The following is a 13986-nucleotide window of genomic DNA, read 5'->3' as shown; positions in this document are numbered from 1 at the left end:
CAGCAGCAGCTCACGCTCGCAGGGAATTATTTCTTTTATTACAGACATATTGCAAACTGCAGTAGAAGTGTGCTGGCTAGTAAATTATTCGAAATAATTATCCCTAATCGTTTTGAGAATAAAATCAAGTTGAAAATGTATAAAAAGTTACCTTAAATGGCTAACCTTGCACCTTGATGAGCAGATTTTTTAGTATATTTTTTTAAATTCTTTTAAACAGTTTTGTTCCAAGCATTTGCCCAAGCATTCCCAGATAAATCACCTGGCCTAGTATTAAATTGCTGATCCATAAATTGTAAGGGAATCAAACCCTTTATGGGGAGGCCCCAGAATACCTCCAGAAAGTCGGAGGCCCCTAACACATCGAATCTGCTAACTGGGCTAGAGCCAGATTCAAATCGGAGAAATCATACGAGGTTCGTTATGAAGTTCAGGGCTTTTTAAAAAAATCTTTGTTCACTGGACCCCAAAGCCCTACTTTTGAGAAGATACGCCACTGTCGATAAGAACCGGCCTCTCGAAAGCTCGGGGCTCAAGCATCCTCTTATCAATAATATGCCTTGTACATTGCTATACATAGGTGGATATAAGTCTGTTCCTCTACTTTCTTGGCCTAACGACCTCTTGGATCATGCCTGCCATTTCTGGCTTACTAGACTTATTGGGTAGCGCATAGTTGGATAGTCAGTTCTCACTATGTAGGGATGTCTTTAAAAACGTCTCTAAATATCTTAAAAATATATGGTCTTTAGCGCTTGAGGTCTGTATTGAAGGTGTTTCTTTAGGAATATCAAAATAGTTATCGTTCGGCTCATAAGAATATCTCTCATCTAGACTCAGTCTCACGTCTTGTGCAACGTAGGACAGCGTCAAATTGTCAGAAATTGAAGCCTGGCGCGAATAATAAATTTCCTCTTTGTAATTGTTAATGACACATTCAGCATCTCATAGCAGATATAACGGCCCAAAGGATATAAATTTAAAATAAACCCACAACTGCAACTGCAACATAATGACTATACTTCGCCGTAAAACAAAAAAAGATTTACAACAAACGATACAGTACCTGACCACAATGCTGTCCCGTCGTCATTAACCGAAATTACACAAACTTCATGCAGAACTAACATTACGATCGGCACAAGATAAACAGATAAAACCCCGTTTACCTACGCCGCCGCCTGTTACTAATCTTAACCCTACTTTACTGACTGCACTTTACTGGTCATTGCAGTTGTAGAAAGCTCCTCCCATTCGCAACACAACACTAATCGCCATAGGCACGCCATTCGGAAAACGTAGCAATTTTAAATTTCTCGCTATCACAAACCTTAAAAATGGGACCCGAGATGGATGGAACGGGTGGTTGGTAAAATACGTCTTCCGGTTTGCAATAGTACCCCTCCCCACGAGTGCTACGAGACCGTACGAGAGCAATGGCACGTGGCACTAGGGAAACACAAACCAAATCAGCTTGAGGTGGATGGCGTGCGATTTGCGCTGGAATTTGTGTGTGACTCGACTGGTGCCGGTTTTTTTGTGGTAGGGTGTAGTAGTTGCAGCAAGGCAATTTGTGTAGGTGTAGATACTTCGCTAATGTTTACAACCCCAAGCTAGGAACGTTCCGGTCGGTTGCCGTACTACCACTCCGGTAAGATGTATCAACTCTTAGGGTGATCGGAACATGTGGACGCGTTGAAAAATTGGTAGGGAAAGCAGGAAGCCTTTTAAAGTTACTAATTGAACCATTCCATCCATTGCCCATTACTGAAGCAACAGATCACTGGACGTCTGGAGGGAGAACATTTTTGGCAACCATACATCAGGACACGTCAAAGGTGAAGTCCTAAAACATGAAACCATTCCAAACGAAGGAGAAACCCGCTCAGACAGATAGGGCTGCCGAAGCCAAAAAATATGTTGCCATAAGCCATGTGTGGTGCTCATATTACGAGGTAAACGGCTAAATACTTCGGTAGCTGGGTGTGAGCATTAACACACGGAAGAAAGAACTATTGCCTAATGCAAGGCAGATTATCCCAGGCTATTTCTCCTTATTTGCAAGCGACGAATTAAGACGAAATGTGACTCAATGTTAGTTGAGTTAGTTGATGGTAGTTGAGATGAGATGAGTTGATCAAAGAATGTTAAATGTCCAAGCATGTCTATTGCATCTTCATTGTTACGCAAAAGCCTCCAACAAGCTAATTTTTCTCTAATCAGTCAGTTGAAGTAGCAAGATGGATGGCGCCCGGTTTCCGAGGCACTAGCGGCACAAGTCTTCACGTGACAGGACAAGGTTATCGAATCCTCCTGTCTGAGACCCGGTGTGGCTCCCCACACAGAACTGACTATCCAATTAAAGCAAACTAAGTCAAGGAAACCTGTAATGGTAGCCCAAGACATCTTGGGTTATATTGCCAGGGAAGAAGAAGATCACGTCTGTGATAGAAGAAGAGACTTCCTTCCGTGACTTCCAAAACATCTCTTGGGCAAACCTTAATCCCAGGATCTTTTCCAAGGATTATTCTTAACATCAAAGAGGAGACATAGGACAAACTGATCGCTAAGGCTCCTAAACCACTGAACGGCGTAGAATTCGAGCAAAATTTAGGCAGTTTAGTATTCAATCTTCTTCCGACCATTCTAGTGATCATGCTTTTATGATTTCACTGAAGCCGGGTTGTTGTCATAGCAACCTCCCATACGATGGCATCACATCACCTTTGAACATCAATGAAGTAATATTTGCTCTGGAGCATCGGCTGCATTGATGATGCCGTTCCAGACGTGTAGGACGGTAGAGGCCAACAAAAAAAAACGGAGGATAAATCTACAAATAAACAAAGACTTTCCGAGATGCATGATGAATCATTCAGGTGAGGGTCTTTGTTCCTAACTCGCCGCTTACTCATGGAGGGATTTTCCACCCCGCTTTTTTACCATCTTTTCTCCAAATCCCATAGCCCTGTTAACATCAGCCAAAAAAAAAACAAAGCATCACTCGTTTGATTTAAATTACTTTCACACCGCATCGGAAGCGTTATGAAATTGTGGCTGCAGCAGCGTGTTATGTAAATTTTAAAACTAATTTCTTCTGCTAGAAAAACATTAAAAATATAAAATAAACTGATCGGAACCGATCGAGGAGCCGGGCTAGTTCCTCCGGTTTAGTACGGAGCCACGATCGCTTCACGCTACATTTGGCAAAGGGCCAGCGCTTTCGATGCAGGGGTCGCGCGTCTGCGAGTTCAAATGCGGCTTGTTGCCGCAGCTTCCCACGGCAGGACGCGATCCAGCAAGAGAGAGCAATGGATGTTGCCACGGCGGGGTTTTCTTCTCATCTTTTCGCTTCGTACGCCCGCGAAGGCAACCATCGATGCTAGCCCATAAAGCGGCGGCGGCGGCAGAAGGTTCGTTGTTCTAGCGCTGCACGACCATATATACAAGCGTACACCTGCACGTACACAAGCGCAACACGAAATGGTACAGACGCACCTACCTGGAGAAGAAGAAGTTCAGCGTCTTCGACCGTTTCTGTTCGAAGCGCCTGTTTGTGTTGCCCGTGCTGCTGCGCTTCTTTTTCGGCCGTTTTCTGCACTCTGCTTCTTTTCGGGTTGATCTGCGAGCTCCGGATCTTCCGTACACGGATCGCCCGCTGCTGCACGAGAACTGGTTCTTTTTATGGTCAGCGAAATATTTGTGCACGGCCTTTTTAACCTTGAGTCGGGGGTTTTTTACTGCTTTACAGCTTCTTTTGTGGTTGCACTGAGCGCTAATATTCACTTCTTCTGGCCGCTGCTTTTGCACCTTTGCGATTACACACAACCATTCAGGTCACTGACGAACGATCACCAGAGTGAAATGTACGGCTTACTATGATTTAACCACAATTACCCGATACATGTACCAAAATATTAACCACTGCATCTACACGTCTGCTTCCAAAGGCCACAGGGATTGCGGTCTTGGATTGGAAAGCACTGCTCGATCGTTGACCACCGTCCACGGCAACGACGTACAACACAACCCAAATTTGGCACTACTTCACACAATTTCACCTCCAAATGCAGCCACTGCTCAGGTGTACGCGGGGGGATCTAACACGAATGCACCTTAGGCCACGAACAGTACCTTTTTTGGGGAAGTGTTGCTTGTTGCAATCCGAGTGAAACTGTGGATTTGCGGATGCAGTCCGAGAGCGAGAGGGAGATGGTAAGGATCAACGATGATGCTAAACAATGGTGGACGCTTCACAGGTCCATATTGTGCGGGAAATCGACCCGGAAAAGGACACCAAACGGAGTACTGAGTTTCGTACTCCGGAAAGCGAGGAAACAAAAAAAGGCTAAATTAATGCACGCGTATACGCTGCTTCTTGTGTAGTTGGATGGACGGATAGGTGCTTGTGTGTGTGTGCGTGTTTGGCTTGGAGTTGTAAACGAGCAGTTTTTCGAACAAACAAACTCGTTTAGCAGCTGTGGTTGAGTTGAGGTTGATGGTGATTTACGAATAATTGCACTGAAATTATTTTAAATTTTAAGAAAAAGCAGTACACTGCACCAATGCTAAAATTAACTCACGTAGAATAACACTACTGCCCATTTTTCAATGTCCTTTTTAATTCCTAGATCCTTTTACACCCCTACCGACCCCACGTACAACTGAATCCGGTTTCAAATTTCAATGTTCGAAAAACATTTCTGTTCTGAAAATCCGCTTTTTTTATTTTACAAAATGTTTTATGGATAGTTTTCACTTATTTGCTAATAAACTGTTTCTATATTTATACTACACTATTCCATCACTTCATCATCATCTTCCTCTGGCTTTCCCCACACCTCCAGATGCCGTTTCCGGGCGAATAAAATATCGCTTCCGGTAGGATGTGGTGCGAGCGAGTGCACTACCTCGCTTCCTATGCGTAACCTTCGCACCTCCTTACCCTCCAGCAGATCCCAAATGATGGCTGCACCTTCCGCCGAACCGGATATGATTTTCGTATCGGACGAAATAATGCCACACTCGATCGTGTAATCATCCACCCGGTGACCCTTGTACTCGGACAGCAGCTCACCTGAATCGTTATCGATCAGCCGGATCGTTCCATCGGAGCAAGCCGCCAACAGACACTGCCCGTCACGAGTTTGCACCAGGTACGTAATCGGAACGCCTATCGTATCACAGACAAGCTCACCGGCCCTGATGTCGTACTGCCGGATCGAACCATCCAGCGAGCTGGCGATGATTTTGTGTTCGCTCACCACAAGCGCCGTAATGCAATCTTTGGCTTCACGCATCGTCTGTACCGCATCCAGCTTTCGGGTGCGTATATCCCAACACGCTACCGTATTGTCTTTCGAGCCAGAAACGGCAATCGAAGATTCCTCGTTGAACCGGATGCAGGTAACACCGCCGGCATGACCACGCAATCGGCGCACGGGTAACCCCGTCGATACGTCCCAGTAAATGACGCTTTTATCGAGGGAAGCCGACACGATGTAGCTACTTTCACAGCTTCCAGCAGCATCCATTACCTCGTCTGCATGACCACCGTACGTTTTCAGCAACAGTCCTGTCCGTGGGTTCCATAGCTTGATTTTTTTGTCCGAACCGCAGGACAAGCAATACGAACCATCAACTACAAACCGTAAAAAGCGGTTAGGAAAAGGTCAATCCAGTAGAAAACTGTTCTTACCATTGTATCGTACAGCACGCACCGCTCCCTGCTCGCAATTTATACTTCTTTTGGCCACTAAATCCATCACAGAAAGCACAAGAAAAGCCGTGCGGTGGTTTTTTTTTTCTCTCTTCCCTCCGACCGCGTTGTTTGTAAACAAAGCGCTGCTTTGTTGTGCCGGTTTGTCAAACTTATCGTTTTCAGGGCTGCTGTCAACCCTGCCAAAAAGTGGTCATTTTCGCATTTGACGGCAGGCGCGCGTTGGTGTGTGTGGTCGCTTGTGTGTTTGCATAAATTTCCAAGAGAAAAATACAAAAAAGTACATTTTTTCGCTCGATGCCATTCGAGAACGCGCGCGTCACACGCGAAGCCAACAGTGGGGATTCAGCTGAAAAAATAGTGACAAACCCCGAAAATTGGGCACCGTGTTTGCCCAGTTGCCGCACCGTGATCGTAAGTGTGTCGCAATGTGGTAAGCCACCAGCGTCGTAATTTGCGCGATTTTTATGCTGTCGTGTCGTCGTCGTCGTCGTCGGTTCGAGCGTCGTGCTGTGGCGCATATCAGGCACATTCCAATACCGATACACCGCGGACCGCTTTTCCCTGCGGATTGTTGTTGGTTCAGCAGCTGTCACCATCATCCGTCCCGCGTAAGCATCATCGACGCGGATTAACCTAAACCCCGGAACGGTACGAAAACATGGCACTAATGTGGTGCGGCACTCGTACGGTAACGGCTCCGAACCAGCACCAGCTGGAACACGTAATCTGCTTGCGCGCGCTACTTGCGTCCCGTAACCGCTAATAGGACCTCCACATCGTTCCATCGTTGGCGGTGGTGGTTGTGGAGACACTGGCGGGGGAAGTAAACGGCAACGGGAAACGCCAATGGGGCACGAAATGATGCTCCCCGAAACGCCAAAGCGCTGGCAAATGACGTCGCAGAAAAAGGAAGTTGAACGGAACAGTTCGAATGTAATTGTTATTGTCCAACAGTTGTGTTGTAACAGTGTCATATAGAAGCAAAATCGCGGTTTGTTTACGCTTGGACCTCGGAGAGGCTAACCACAAACGAAAAAGCACACCACACTTCACCCCGTAACAGGGAGTTAAACATTCAACTCACACTTGCAGTGGTCATCCGTGGCCACCGAAATCCGATGCTCGTACGATGACGGAGTTTTGTGACGACGTTATCAAGCTGTTTCCGCTGCGCGCGATCCCGGATGTGATAAAGCTGTTCCGCCAGCAGCTGAACAATCGCGAGGAGGAACCGGACCTAACGCTGCTCTCGATCGTTACCGGATTGATCGAACATTCGCTCACGACGAAGGTGCTCGAATCGAACTCTGCATCGTCGGCATCCTCCTCACACAACAACAACAACAACCATGGGGAGGGAGGAAAGGGCGCCGCAACGGTGGTGGATTCGGGTGGCAACTTCCCGGTCATCCGGTACGACACGGTGGAAGGACTGTACAAGCGGTTCAAATCCGTGCTGGCACCGATCGAAAAGCTGCTGGTGAAAACGACAACCGATTCCAAGTTTGCCAGCCGGGAGATTATCAAGAAAGTGTCCGACATCATCTGGAACTCGCTGCTCCGCAGCTCGTACAAAGATCGAGCCCATCTGCAGAGTCTGTACAGCTATTTGTGTGGCAACAAGCTGGACTGTTTCGGTGTTGCGTTTGCTGTTGTGGCCGGCTGTCAGATGCTTGGCTACCGGGATGTCCATCTGGCGATCTCGGAGGATCACGTTTGGGTCGTGTTTGGCAAGACGGGCGACGAAACGATCGAGGTAACGTGGCACGGCAAGGGTGCGGAAGATAAGCGTGGCCAATCGGTTGCGCCGGGCATCGAATCGCAAACGTGGCTGTACGTGGCGGGTAATCCGGTGGTTTGTAATCGATACATGGAGGTGGCGGCAATCGTTTCTGCCATTAATCCATCGCTGACGGCGACGAGCGCCTGTCTGGAGGTGGCCGATTTGCAGCAGCAACTGCTGTGGTTGCTGTACGATATGGGCCATCTGAAGAAGTACCCGATGGCACTCGGTTGCTTGGGCGAGCTGGAAGAGGTTGAACCGACGGCGGGAAGAAAGAGCTGCGAGGAGCTCTACAACGAATCTGTCCGGTCGGCCCAAACGTACTACCGGAACCATCATGTGTACCCGTACACGTACCAGGGCGGCTACTACTATCGGAAGAATATGTACCGGGAGGCGTTCGCTTCCTGGGCGGACAGTAGCGATGTTATACGGCTGTAAGTATACCGGTAGCAACCGGCCCATGGCATGCTTGATTGAAAATTCGCTTTCACTCTACCCCCCACACACACACACAGGTACAACTACTCACGCGATGATGAAGAAATATACAAAGAGTTTCTCGACATTGCCAACGAGCTGATCCCGCAGGTAATGAAGCTGGAGAGTTCGGGCCACTCGGCCAAAAGCATTCTGCGCGATTCGTCCTGCTTCGCGAACCTGTTGCGCTTCTACGACGGAATCTGCAAATGGGAAGAGTGCAGCCAAACGCCCATCCTGCACATCGGTTGGGCTAAACCGCTGGTTGCTACGATTGCCAAGTTCGATCACGATATCCGTTCGCAGGTAATCATCAAGTGTGCCGATCAGGAACCGCAAGCACAGCACGGCCAGGAGAATGGTAGAAACGGCGCGGACGATTCCTCGCTGCACCATCATCATCACAACAATAACAACATAGCGAAGGTGGACGCTAACGTCGCAAATGGCGGGCGCAGCAATGGCAGTAACTCCGGCAAAGGAAATTCCCTTCCCAAATCACTCGAAGCGCTGGTGGGAAAGTGTGGCGAGAAGCTGCTCAATCCTGAATTTCTCCTCCAGGGCGGTGGACAACCGTTTACGACGGAAGAAAGTGCGGAACCATCGTCCGATGGGGAAAAGCTTTCGACCACCGGGGTAGCAGGAGAAGCCAATGGAAAGCGTGACGACGGTGGTGCTGCTAGAAAGCCGGAACAGGATGCAGAGTCAGGCAGGGGGGTAACAAAACCCGAGAAACGTGACCCGGCGGACGATATGGAACCGAAACGGCCGGTCATTGTGCTGTACAGCCAAAAGATGAAGGGTCTGAAGGATCTGCTGCTGACCGAGAAGCTGAACACGAACGCGATCTCGCTCCAGATTACGGCCCAGAGTCAGGTGCAGGTAGGTGGGAAAAAATTGCGCGGATCGCATACGGCATCGCTCGGTGGGTCCGGCGGCGGTGGTGGTTCGATAGGAGGTGGAGGCGGTGGATCCACCGGAGGGGGAGCAATAAGCGTCGGCGAGGGTATCGAGGGTAATACGCGACCGAAACGGGCGCGAAGAGAGTAAGTCTCCTTTCAATGTGTTAAAGCAAACATATATTTATTATCGTATGTCTGTGTGACGCCATTTTAGGTTCCACTTTGCTGGTATTATATAGTTTTAAAATGGCATCGCCAGTTTTTGCCCCCCCCTCCCCCCAATTTTCCCTGCTGTGAAGGGGGGGGGAGCAAATTCCTTATTTGTCGACACAAACGCTAATACTTTACAGCCATTCCAACGCACAGAAAAGCCGCAGAAAGAAAACGGAACGACCGATTCTAGTCGGAACATCATGTTAGTTTTTGCACCTATTTATAATAATCCCGCTTGTTTGCTATTGTTTTTTTGGTTATTTAAATATTAAATTTGTTATCTTCTCTTTCCTGTTTTTAATCGAACCTCCTTGTAGCATTAAATGCACACCAGAACAAACGCCGGACGCGTCTACTTCATCCCTTTCTGGTCTAAATGGTACACCCTTGTGTGTTTGTGTTGTTTTTAAATTATTTAATTAATTGCACCTGATGCATACACACACCCATCGCTAGCCTAGTGTGTATTGCTTTTTTTCCATTGTGATCTTGTTCATCCCCCCCCAAAATTGTGCTCGTGGCGGCACAGTCGAAATCCTTCGCCTATTACAGTGTTTTCCAGATGATTAACGCAAGTGTCCTAATGATGAAAACGATGAACGAAACCTCGTGCAATGTTTTTACAATGTGGACACTTTTTATTATATTTGGAAAAGCACACACACTTATCTTAAAAATTGGGAAATTTTCTGTTCGTATTGTTTGTGCAGCATAGTGTGTAAGTGTGGGGTAAGAGTCATTAAGTTTTATTTTAAAATTGTGCAACTGCACCCACGTTGAAATTATGCCTATGAGGCAGATGAAGATCGGGAGTTTGTAGTGTATAAGAGAGAAAGAGGGAAGGAGGGAGAGAGAGAGAGCATCAACAATCAAACAATTATTGGCCACTTGCTATGCAATAGGATCGTATAATCAAAAGTATGTGTTTTTATGTATATACATAAACCCTTAGTATAGATTATCTGCGAAGCTACTGCTAAAAAAGCACACACACACACAGACAGACAGAAATGTAACTTATTATTCATCATATCGACTTTTTAACTGCTAATGTCTAAGTTTTTGCCGCATGTTATTATCTATGTTTCGCTGGGTTTTTAGGGCTTTGTTGTTTGCAAAATTTTATACACAAAAAAAGGGAACCCCAATTTTCACTTCCCTAGGAAGGAATAATAGCGTTGAGACAGCTCTTAACAGCTCTTCATTTACTGTGGCACATGTGTTCGTGTGTGTGTTTATCCACATAAAAAACAATTGGCGTGAAATAGTATTGGCAAAGCCAATTAATAAGGGAAAAAACACTTATGAAGTACGGTGCATTAATGTGAATGAATGAAGCAGTAAAAAAAAGCATGATTGCTGCAAACAGGCAGAAGGATTATAATTATGTTACAAATGTAAGACGATGAGAAGGCAGAAACTCTGTACGAGACACAGTGATTGTTGTGACTGCCAGACGATTGATGAAAGGTATTTTGCTTTGTGTTGGGCCGGGAAGGTGGGAAAAGTTAAACAAAAGCATTACCTTTGCTAGGATACAGGACAGAAGCGTCAGAAGAGCCTTTGGCGTCGGTTAAGCCTATCCCAAGCGATGTGTAGAAAGTTAGTATAGAAAGGGCCCGTAAAAACAAACATCCGACACCCGATGGTAATTGTTGAGCAAAATTTGGAAAGGCTACTATCACAACAAACAAACAATCGAAAATTGAAAGTACAAACATCACTATAAACAACAACAAAACAAACAAAAAAAAAAACACCCATTAGAGATTAACAAAAAATCCTGCTCTAAACGCAGCTAGTAATTCCCCCCTCTTTTTCCTAGCGTAATAGAACGAATGATCGAATGATTCCATTTCTCGTATTTCCGTAAGAACGTTACAACAAAATTCAACCAATCGCGAAACCCCTGTAGCAAAATTGTCTTCATCATAGGAGAAAAAAAAAACAAAACAAAAACACTCTCAGTACCTTTTTCGATCGCCCCGGGGGTCCGGGTATATTACTGTAGGAAGAAAAAAATTGTAATCTGATCTTTACTGACGCGCGTAAAATTAAGACAAGTATTAAAACAAAAAAACCTTCAACTGCATACAAAATTTAACAAAAATCAGGAATAGCGCAAGAAAACGCAAGGTACAACAAGGTCATAAAAATTTCTCAAAAAATGCCCAACAAATGTCGTCCGGGCCACGATGACTCACGTTTTGGAGGAATGCCTTTTGCTTCGTTCTTGCTTTAACTGGATGGGTGATAGGGCGTTTGATGAGGGCTAGTATAACCCCTTCTAGTATTCACCCCTTAGGGAAAGGAAAGTCATACATGAATACCAAAAAAAAAAACAGAAGAAAACATTGTAAAACAAACTAACATCATCCTCGTCGTCGTCGTCGTTGTCGGCGTCATCATCATCGCCAACATCACCCACTGGTAAAAAAATCGGATACGGAATGTGGGGCACGGTAGGGACAGGACTGAAATCAGTGCTCTACACACAAACACACACACAAGCATTGTGTTTTTTGATAAGGTGTATTTATTGCATTATTACAACATGGGTGGTATAAGATAACGGGGGAAGAAATCTATCATCAACTTACGAGAGAAATTGTGGGAAGGAGATATAATCACGGCGGAGCTTAGCGTGTAGCAGGTTACAATCCTCACTCGCCGATTCCCTCGGGTGGTCGGCAGACCTTTAGGCGCTCCGATTCCTTCCACGGAGCATGTGTTAGGGCACACTGTCATGTTGTTTTCCTTCGATTTCCTTACTCCTGTATCCTATGCTATATAGTGTTGTTGATTGTTTGTATTCATCATACTAATCATGGTACAATGTTGAAATAGCTAGCAAAAGGTGAAACAAAACGAACCTATATTAGTAAGTAATTCCATTACAAGAAGTTGGTAACATTATTCTAGCAAACGCCATATTGTTTAGTTCGCAAGAGCGAGAGTAGTAGAGTTCCTTACCAGTGATCCACTGATTGTCTACTAATCGGATTGGTTAACGAGTGCAAGAGGAGGTATAGGAAATACTGGTACGTTTTTTTAGTTACTGCAACAACAACCAGTGGAATGCATTAGAGCAAGAAGAGAACTGCATTATAGCAAAGCTTACACACACACACACGCCCTAATGAAATAGATCATAAACAATAGAAGATGTGGAAGATGCATAAAGGTCAACGAGCAGATAGTTTTGTATTGAATTCCGTTCTCTTACTTTACATTCCTTGGCACAAGTTTTAATACATTTAATACACAAGAAAAGCGCACAGAATCCATCAGAGAGCTCTCGGCGCAGGGTGTACCAGCTAGTTGGTAGGCGAAGTTCTAACGTGATCGAAGGTCTAAAGTAAGGTCAAACAAACCAGAGTTTGAGGTTGCAAGATCTATATCTAACATCTACAAAAACCAACCGAAGACACTGCTCAGAATTCTAGGCTGAGCCCCCCCTGCTCCTCGTCGACGGCAGCTGATTTTTCTATACACTGATGAGGGTCCGCCACTGTCTGGACCTTGGACTAGGACAGTTTAAGCCCGACCAAGTTTGAAAAGTGTTGAAAAGTGGTCCAAAATATCGTCCTCTTGTGAAATTATTCGACAAAACTAGAACTTCGACCACCGTTTGGTTGGTATACCCTGCACTACTGCTGCTACTATTACTATTACAGAGAAAGATCGCTAGCTACGTGGCTAGATTGTTGCTGTGCCATTTGTTTAAATAATTAAGCTGCACTGCAGAGAGAGAGAGAGAGAGCAATAGTACATCCCCTTCAAGTAAGCACAGTTAAACACAGGGTGTTAGTCATGATCGGTTAGGGATATTCTGATTACACTATTATACTACTACTAAATGGCACGCACCAGCACAACGTTCGTGTAATGAGTTGAAATAGCATTGTCAAAGCCGCCCTCCATAGTGAGCAGTACAACAATTGAATCGTGTCCACAACCCAACAGATTATCCCGCACATCACATATAAAGGACACATCACTAGCAGGTGGAGGAGCGATCACCTGCTCTTCAAAACCGCCAAAATGGTGGGGTGAAGGATGCGACAGTTTAGTATAATAGAGGCTCCTAGTTCTTGATTGTTTCATGTTGTAGCGTACACTGAGTAGAAGCATTACACTGTACTAGCATTAAAAGCTAACAAAAGAAGGAAGGGTGGTACAGTCGGAGAGGGGGAGAAAAGTTTGCTTGTTTTTTAGCTTTTAAAAATTGCTGTTTTTTTGTTCTATATTGTTTTGGTCTAAATTATTCTGTTGGTTTCTCGTACTGTTGTAAAAAAGCTGAACGAGTAAATTGTTTGAAGTAAAGCAAGTGCGGGACAGTGCATGTCCCTGCCGGTCGGTTATTTCGTTAGCGCAACTTCGTTAACATGTTCCTTACAACACGTATTTCTCTTTATGCTTGGATCAAACTGGATCCGTGCGTCTCTAAGTTATTGGGTGTGGAAGCTGTGAGTTTTGGGGGAAGAAATTAGGGACGGAGGGGGGTTTTCTTGGAACTGTCTATTTGCTATAAAGCGAACAGTTTGGAGAAGCGTTTTACGCCTCGTATTTGCGCCTGTTAGAAGAAGGTCTGTGATGGTGATGATAATGAAAAGCATTATATAGGAAGTAATTCGGTGTCATGTCGTGAGTGTGAGTGTGTGTGTGAATGTGTCGGAAAGTGAGTGAAGAGAATTTGCTATAATGCATTGTGCTATAATTTACGATCGGAAGATTACTAACAAGCCAAGGCAAGACTACTACTACCAAGGCTCCAAGACGTAGTAGTAAGAGGCACCCGCAAGTGAAGCAAAGATAAAACAAACAGAAGAGCACATCAAAAGTGGTGTAATGAATACAATGAAATTGGCATTGGACACAGAGAT

The 13986-nt window shown here is 45.4% G+C and overlaps 3 protein-coding genes across 4 annotated transcripts in view; 1 reads left to right on the top strand and 2 right to left on the bottom strand.

Moving 5' to 3' along the window:
• Positions 1-4415, bottom strand: part of LOC118513726 (protein Star) — a 28500-nt gene extending 24085 nt beyond the window's left edge. The window contains exon 1 of one of the 2 annotated variants that reach the window (XM_036059877.1): positions 3499-4415. The gene's annotated coding sequence lies outside the window, so the exon portion shown is untranslated. The remainder of the gene's footprint in view (positions 1-3498) is intronic. The other variant, XM_036059876.1, reaches the window with a different exon arrangement.
• A 285-nt stretch (positions 4416-4700) lies between these two features.
• Positions 4701-5865, bottom strand: LOC118513725 (WD repeat domain-containing protein 83). Its single transcript, XM_036059867.1, has 2 exons — positions 5699-5865; positions 4701-5641 (listed from the first exon to the last, which is right to left on the bottom strand). The coding sequence occupies exons 1-2, from the start codon at positions 5763-5765 to the stop codon at positions 4797-4799; spliced, it is 912 nt and encodes a 303-aa protein (XP_035915760.1). The 5' UTR covers positions 5766-5865; the 3' UTR covers positions 4701-4796.
• Positions 5866-5935: 70 nt separating this feature from the next.
• On the top strand, positions 5936-13900 carry LOC118513721 (menin). The gene is made up of 2 exons (XM_036059862.1): positions 5936-7942; positions 8024-13900. The coding sequence occupies exons 1-2, from the start codon at positions 6852-6854 to the stop codon at positions 9033-9035; spliced, it is 2103 nt and encodes a 700-aa protein (XP_035915755.1). The 5' UTR covers positions 5936-6851; the 3' UTR covers positions 9036-13900.
• The last annotated feature ends 86 nt before the right edge of the window (positions 13901-13986 follow it).

The sequence above is a fragment of the Anopheles stephensi genome, chromosome 3 (genome assembly GCF_013141755.1).
Source record: "Anopheles stephensi strain Indian chromosome 3, UCI_ANSTEP_V1.0, whole genome shotgun sequence".
Lineage (NCBI taxonomy): Eukaryota > Metazoa > Arthropoda > Insecta > Diptera > Culicidae > Anopheles > Anopheles stephensi.
This window is presented reverse-complemented; position numbering and strand designations above follow the sequence as displayed.

Bases quoted from the DNA above. Each gene is read 5' to 3' on its own strand.
- LOC118513725 (XM_036059867.1), bottom strand. From the start codon at position 5,765: ATGGATTTAGTGGCCAAAAGAAGTATAAATTGCGAGCAGGGAGCGGTG. The intron at 5,642-5,698 runs GTAAGAACAGTT...TACGGTTTGTAG, and splicing joins GCGTGCTGTACGATACAATG to TTGATGGTTCGTATTGCTTG.
- LOC118513721 (XM_036059862.1), top strand. From the start codon at position 6,852: ATGACGGAGTTTTGTGACGACGTTATCAAGCTGTTTCCGCTGCGCGCG. The intron at 7,943-8,023 runs GTAAGTATACCG...ACACACACACAG, and splicing joins AGTAGCGATGTTATACGGCT to GTACAACTACTCACGCGATG.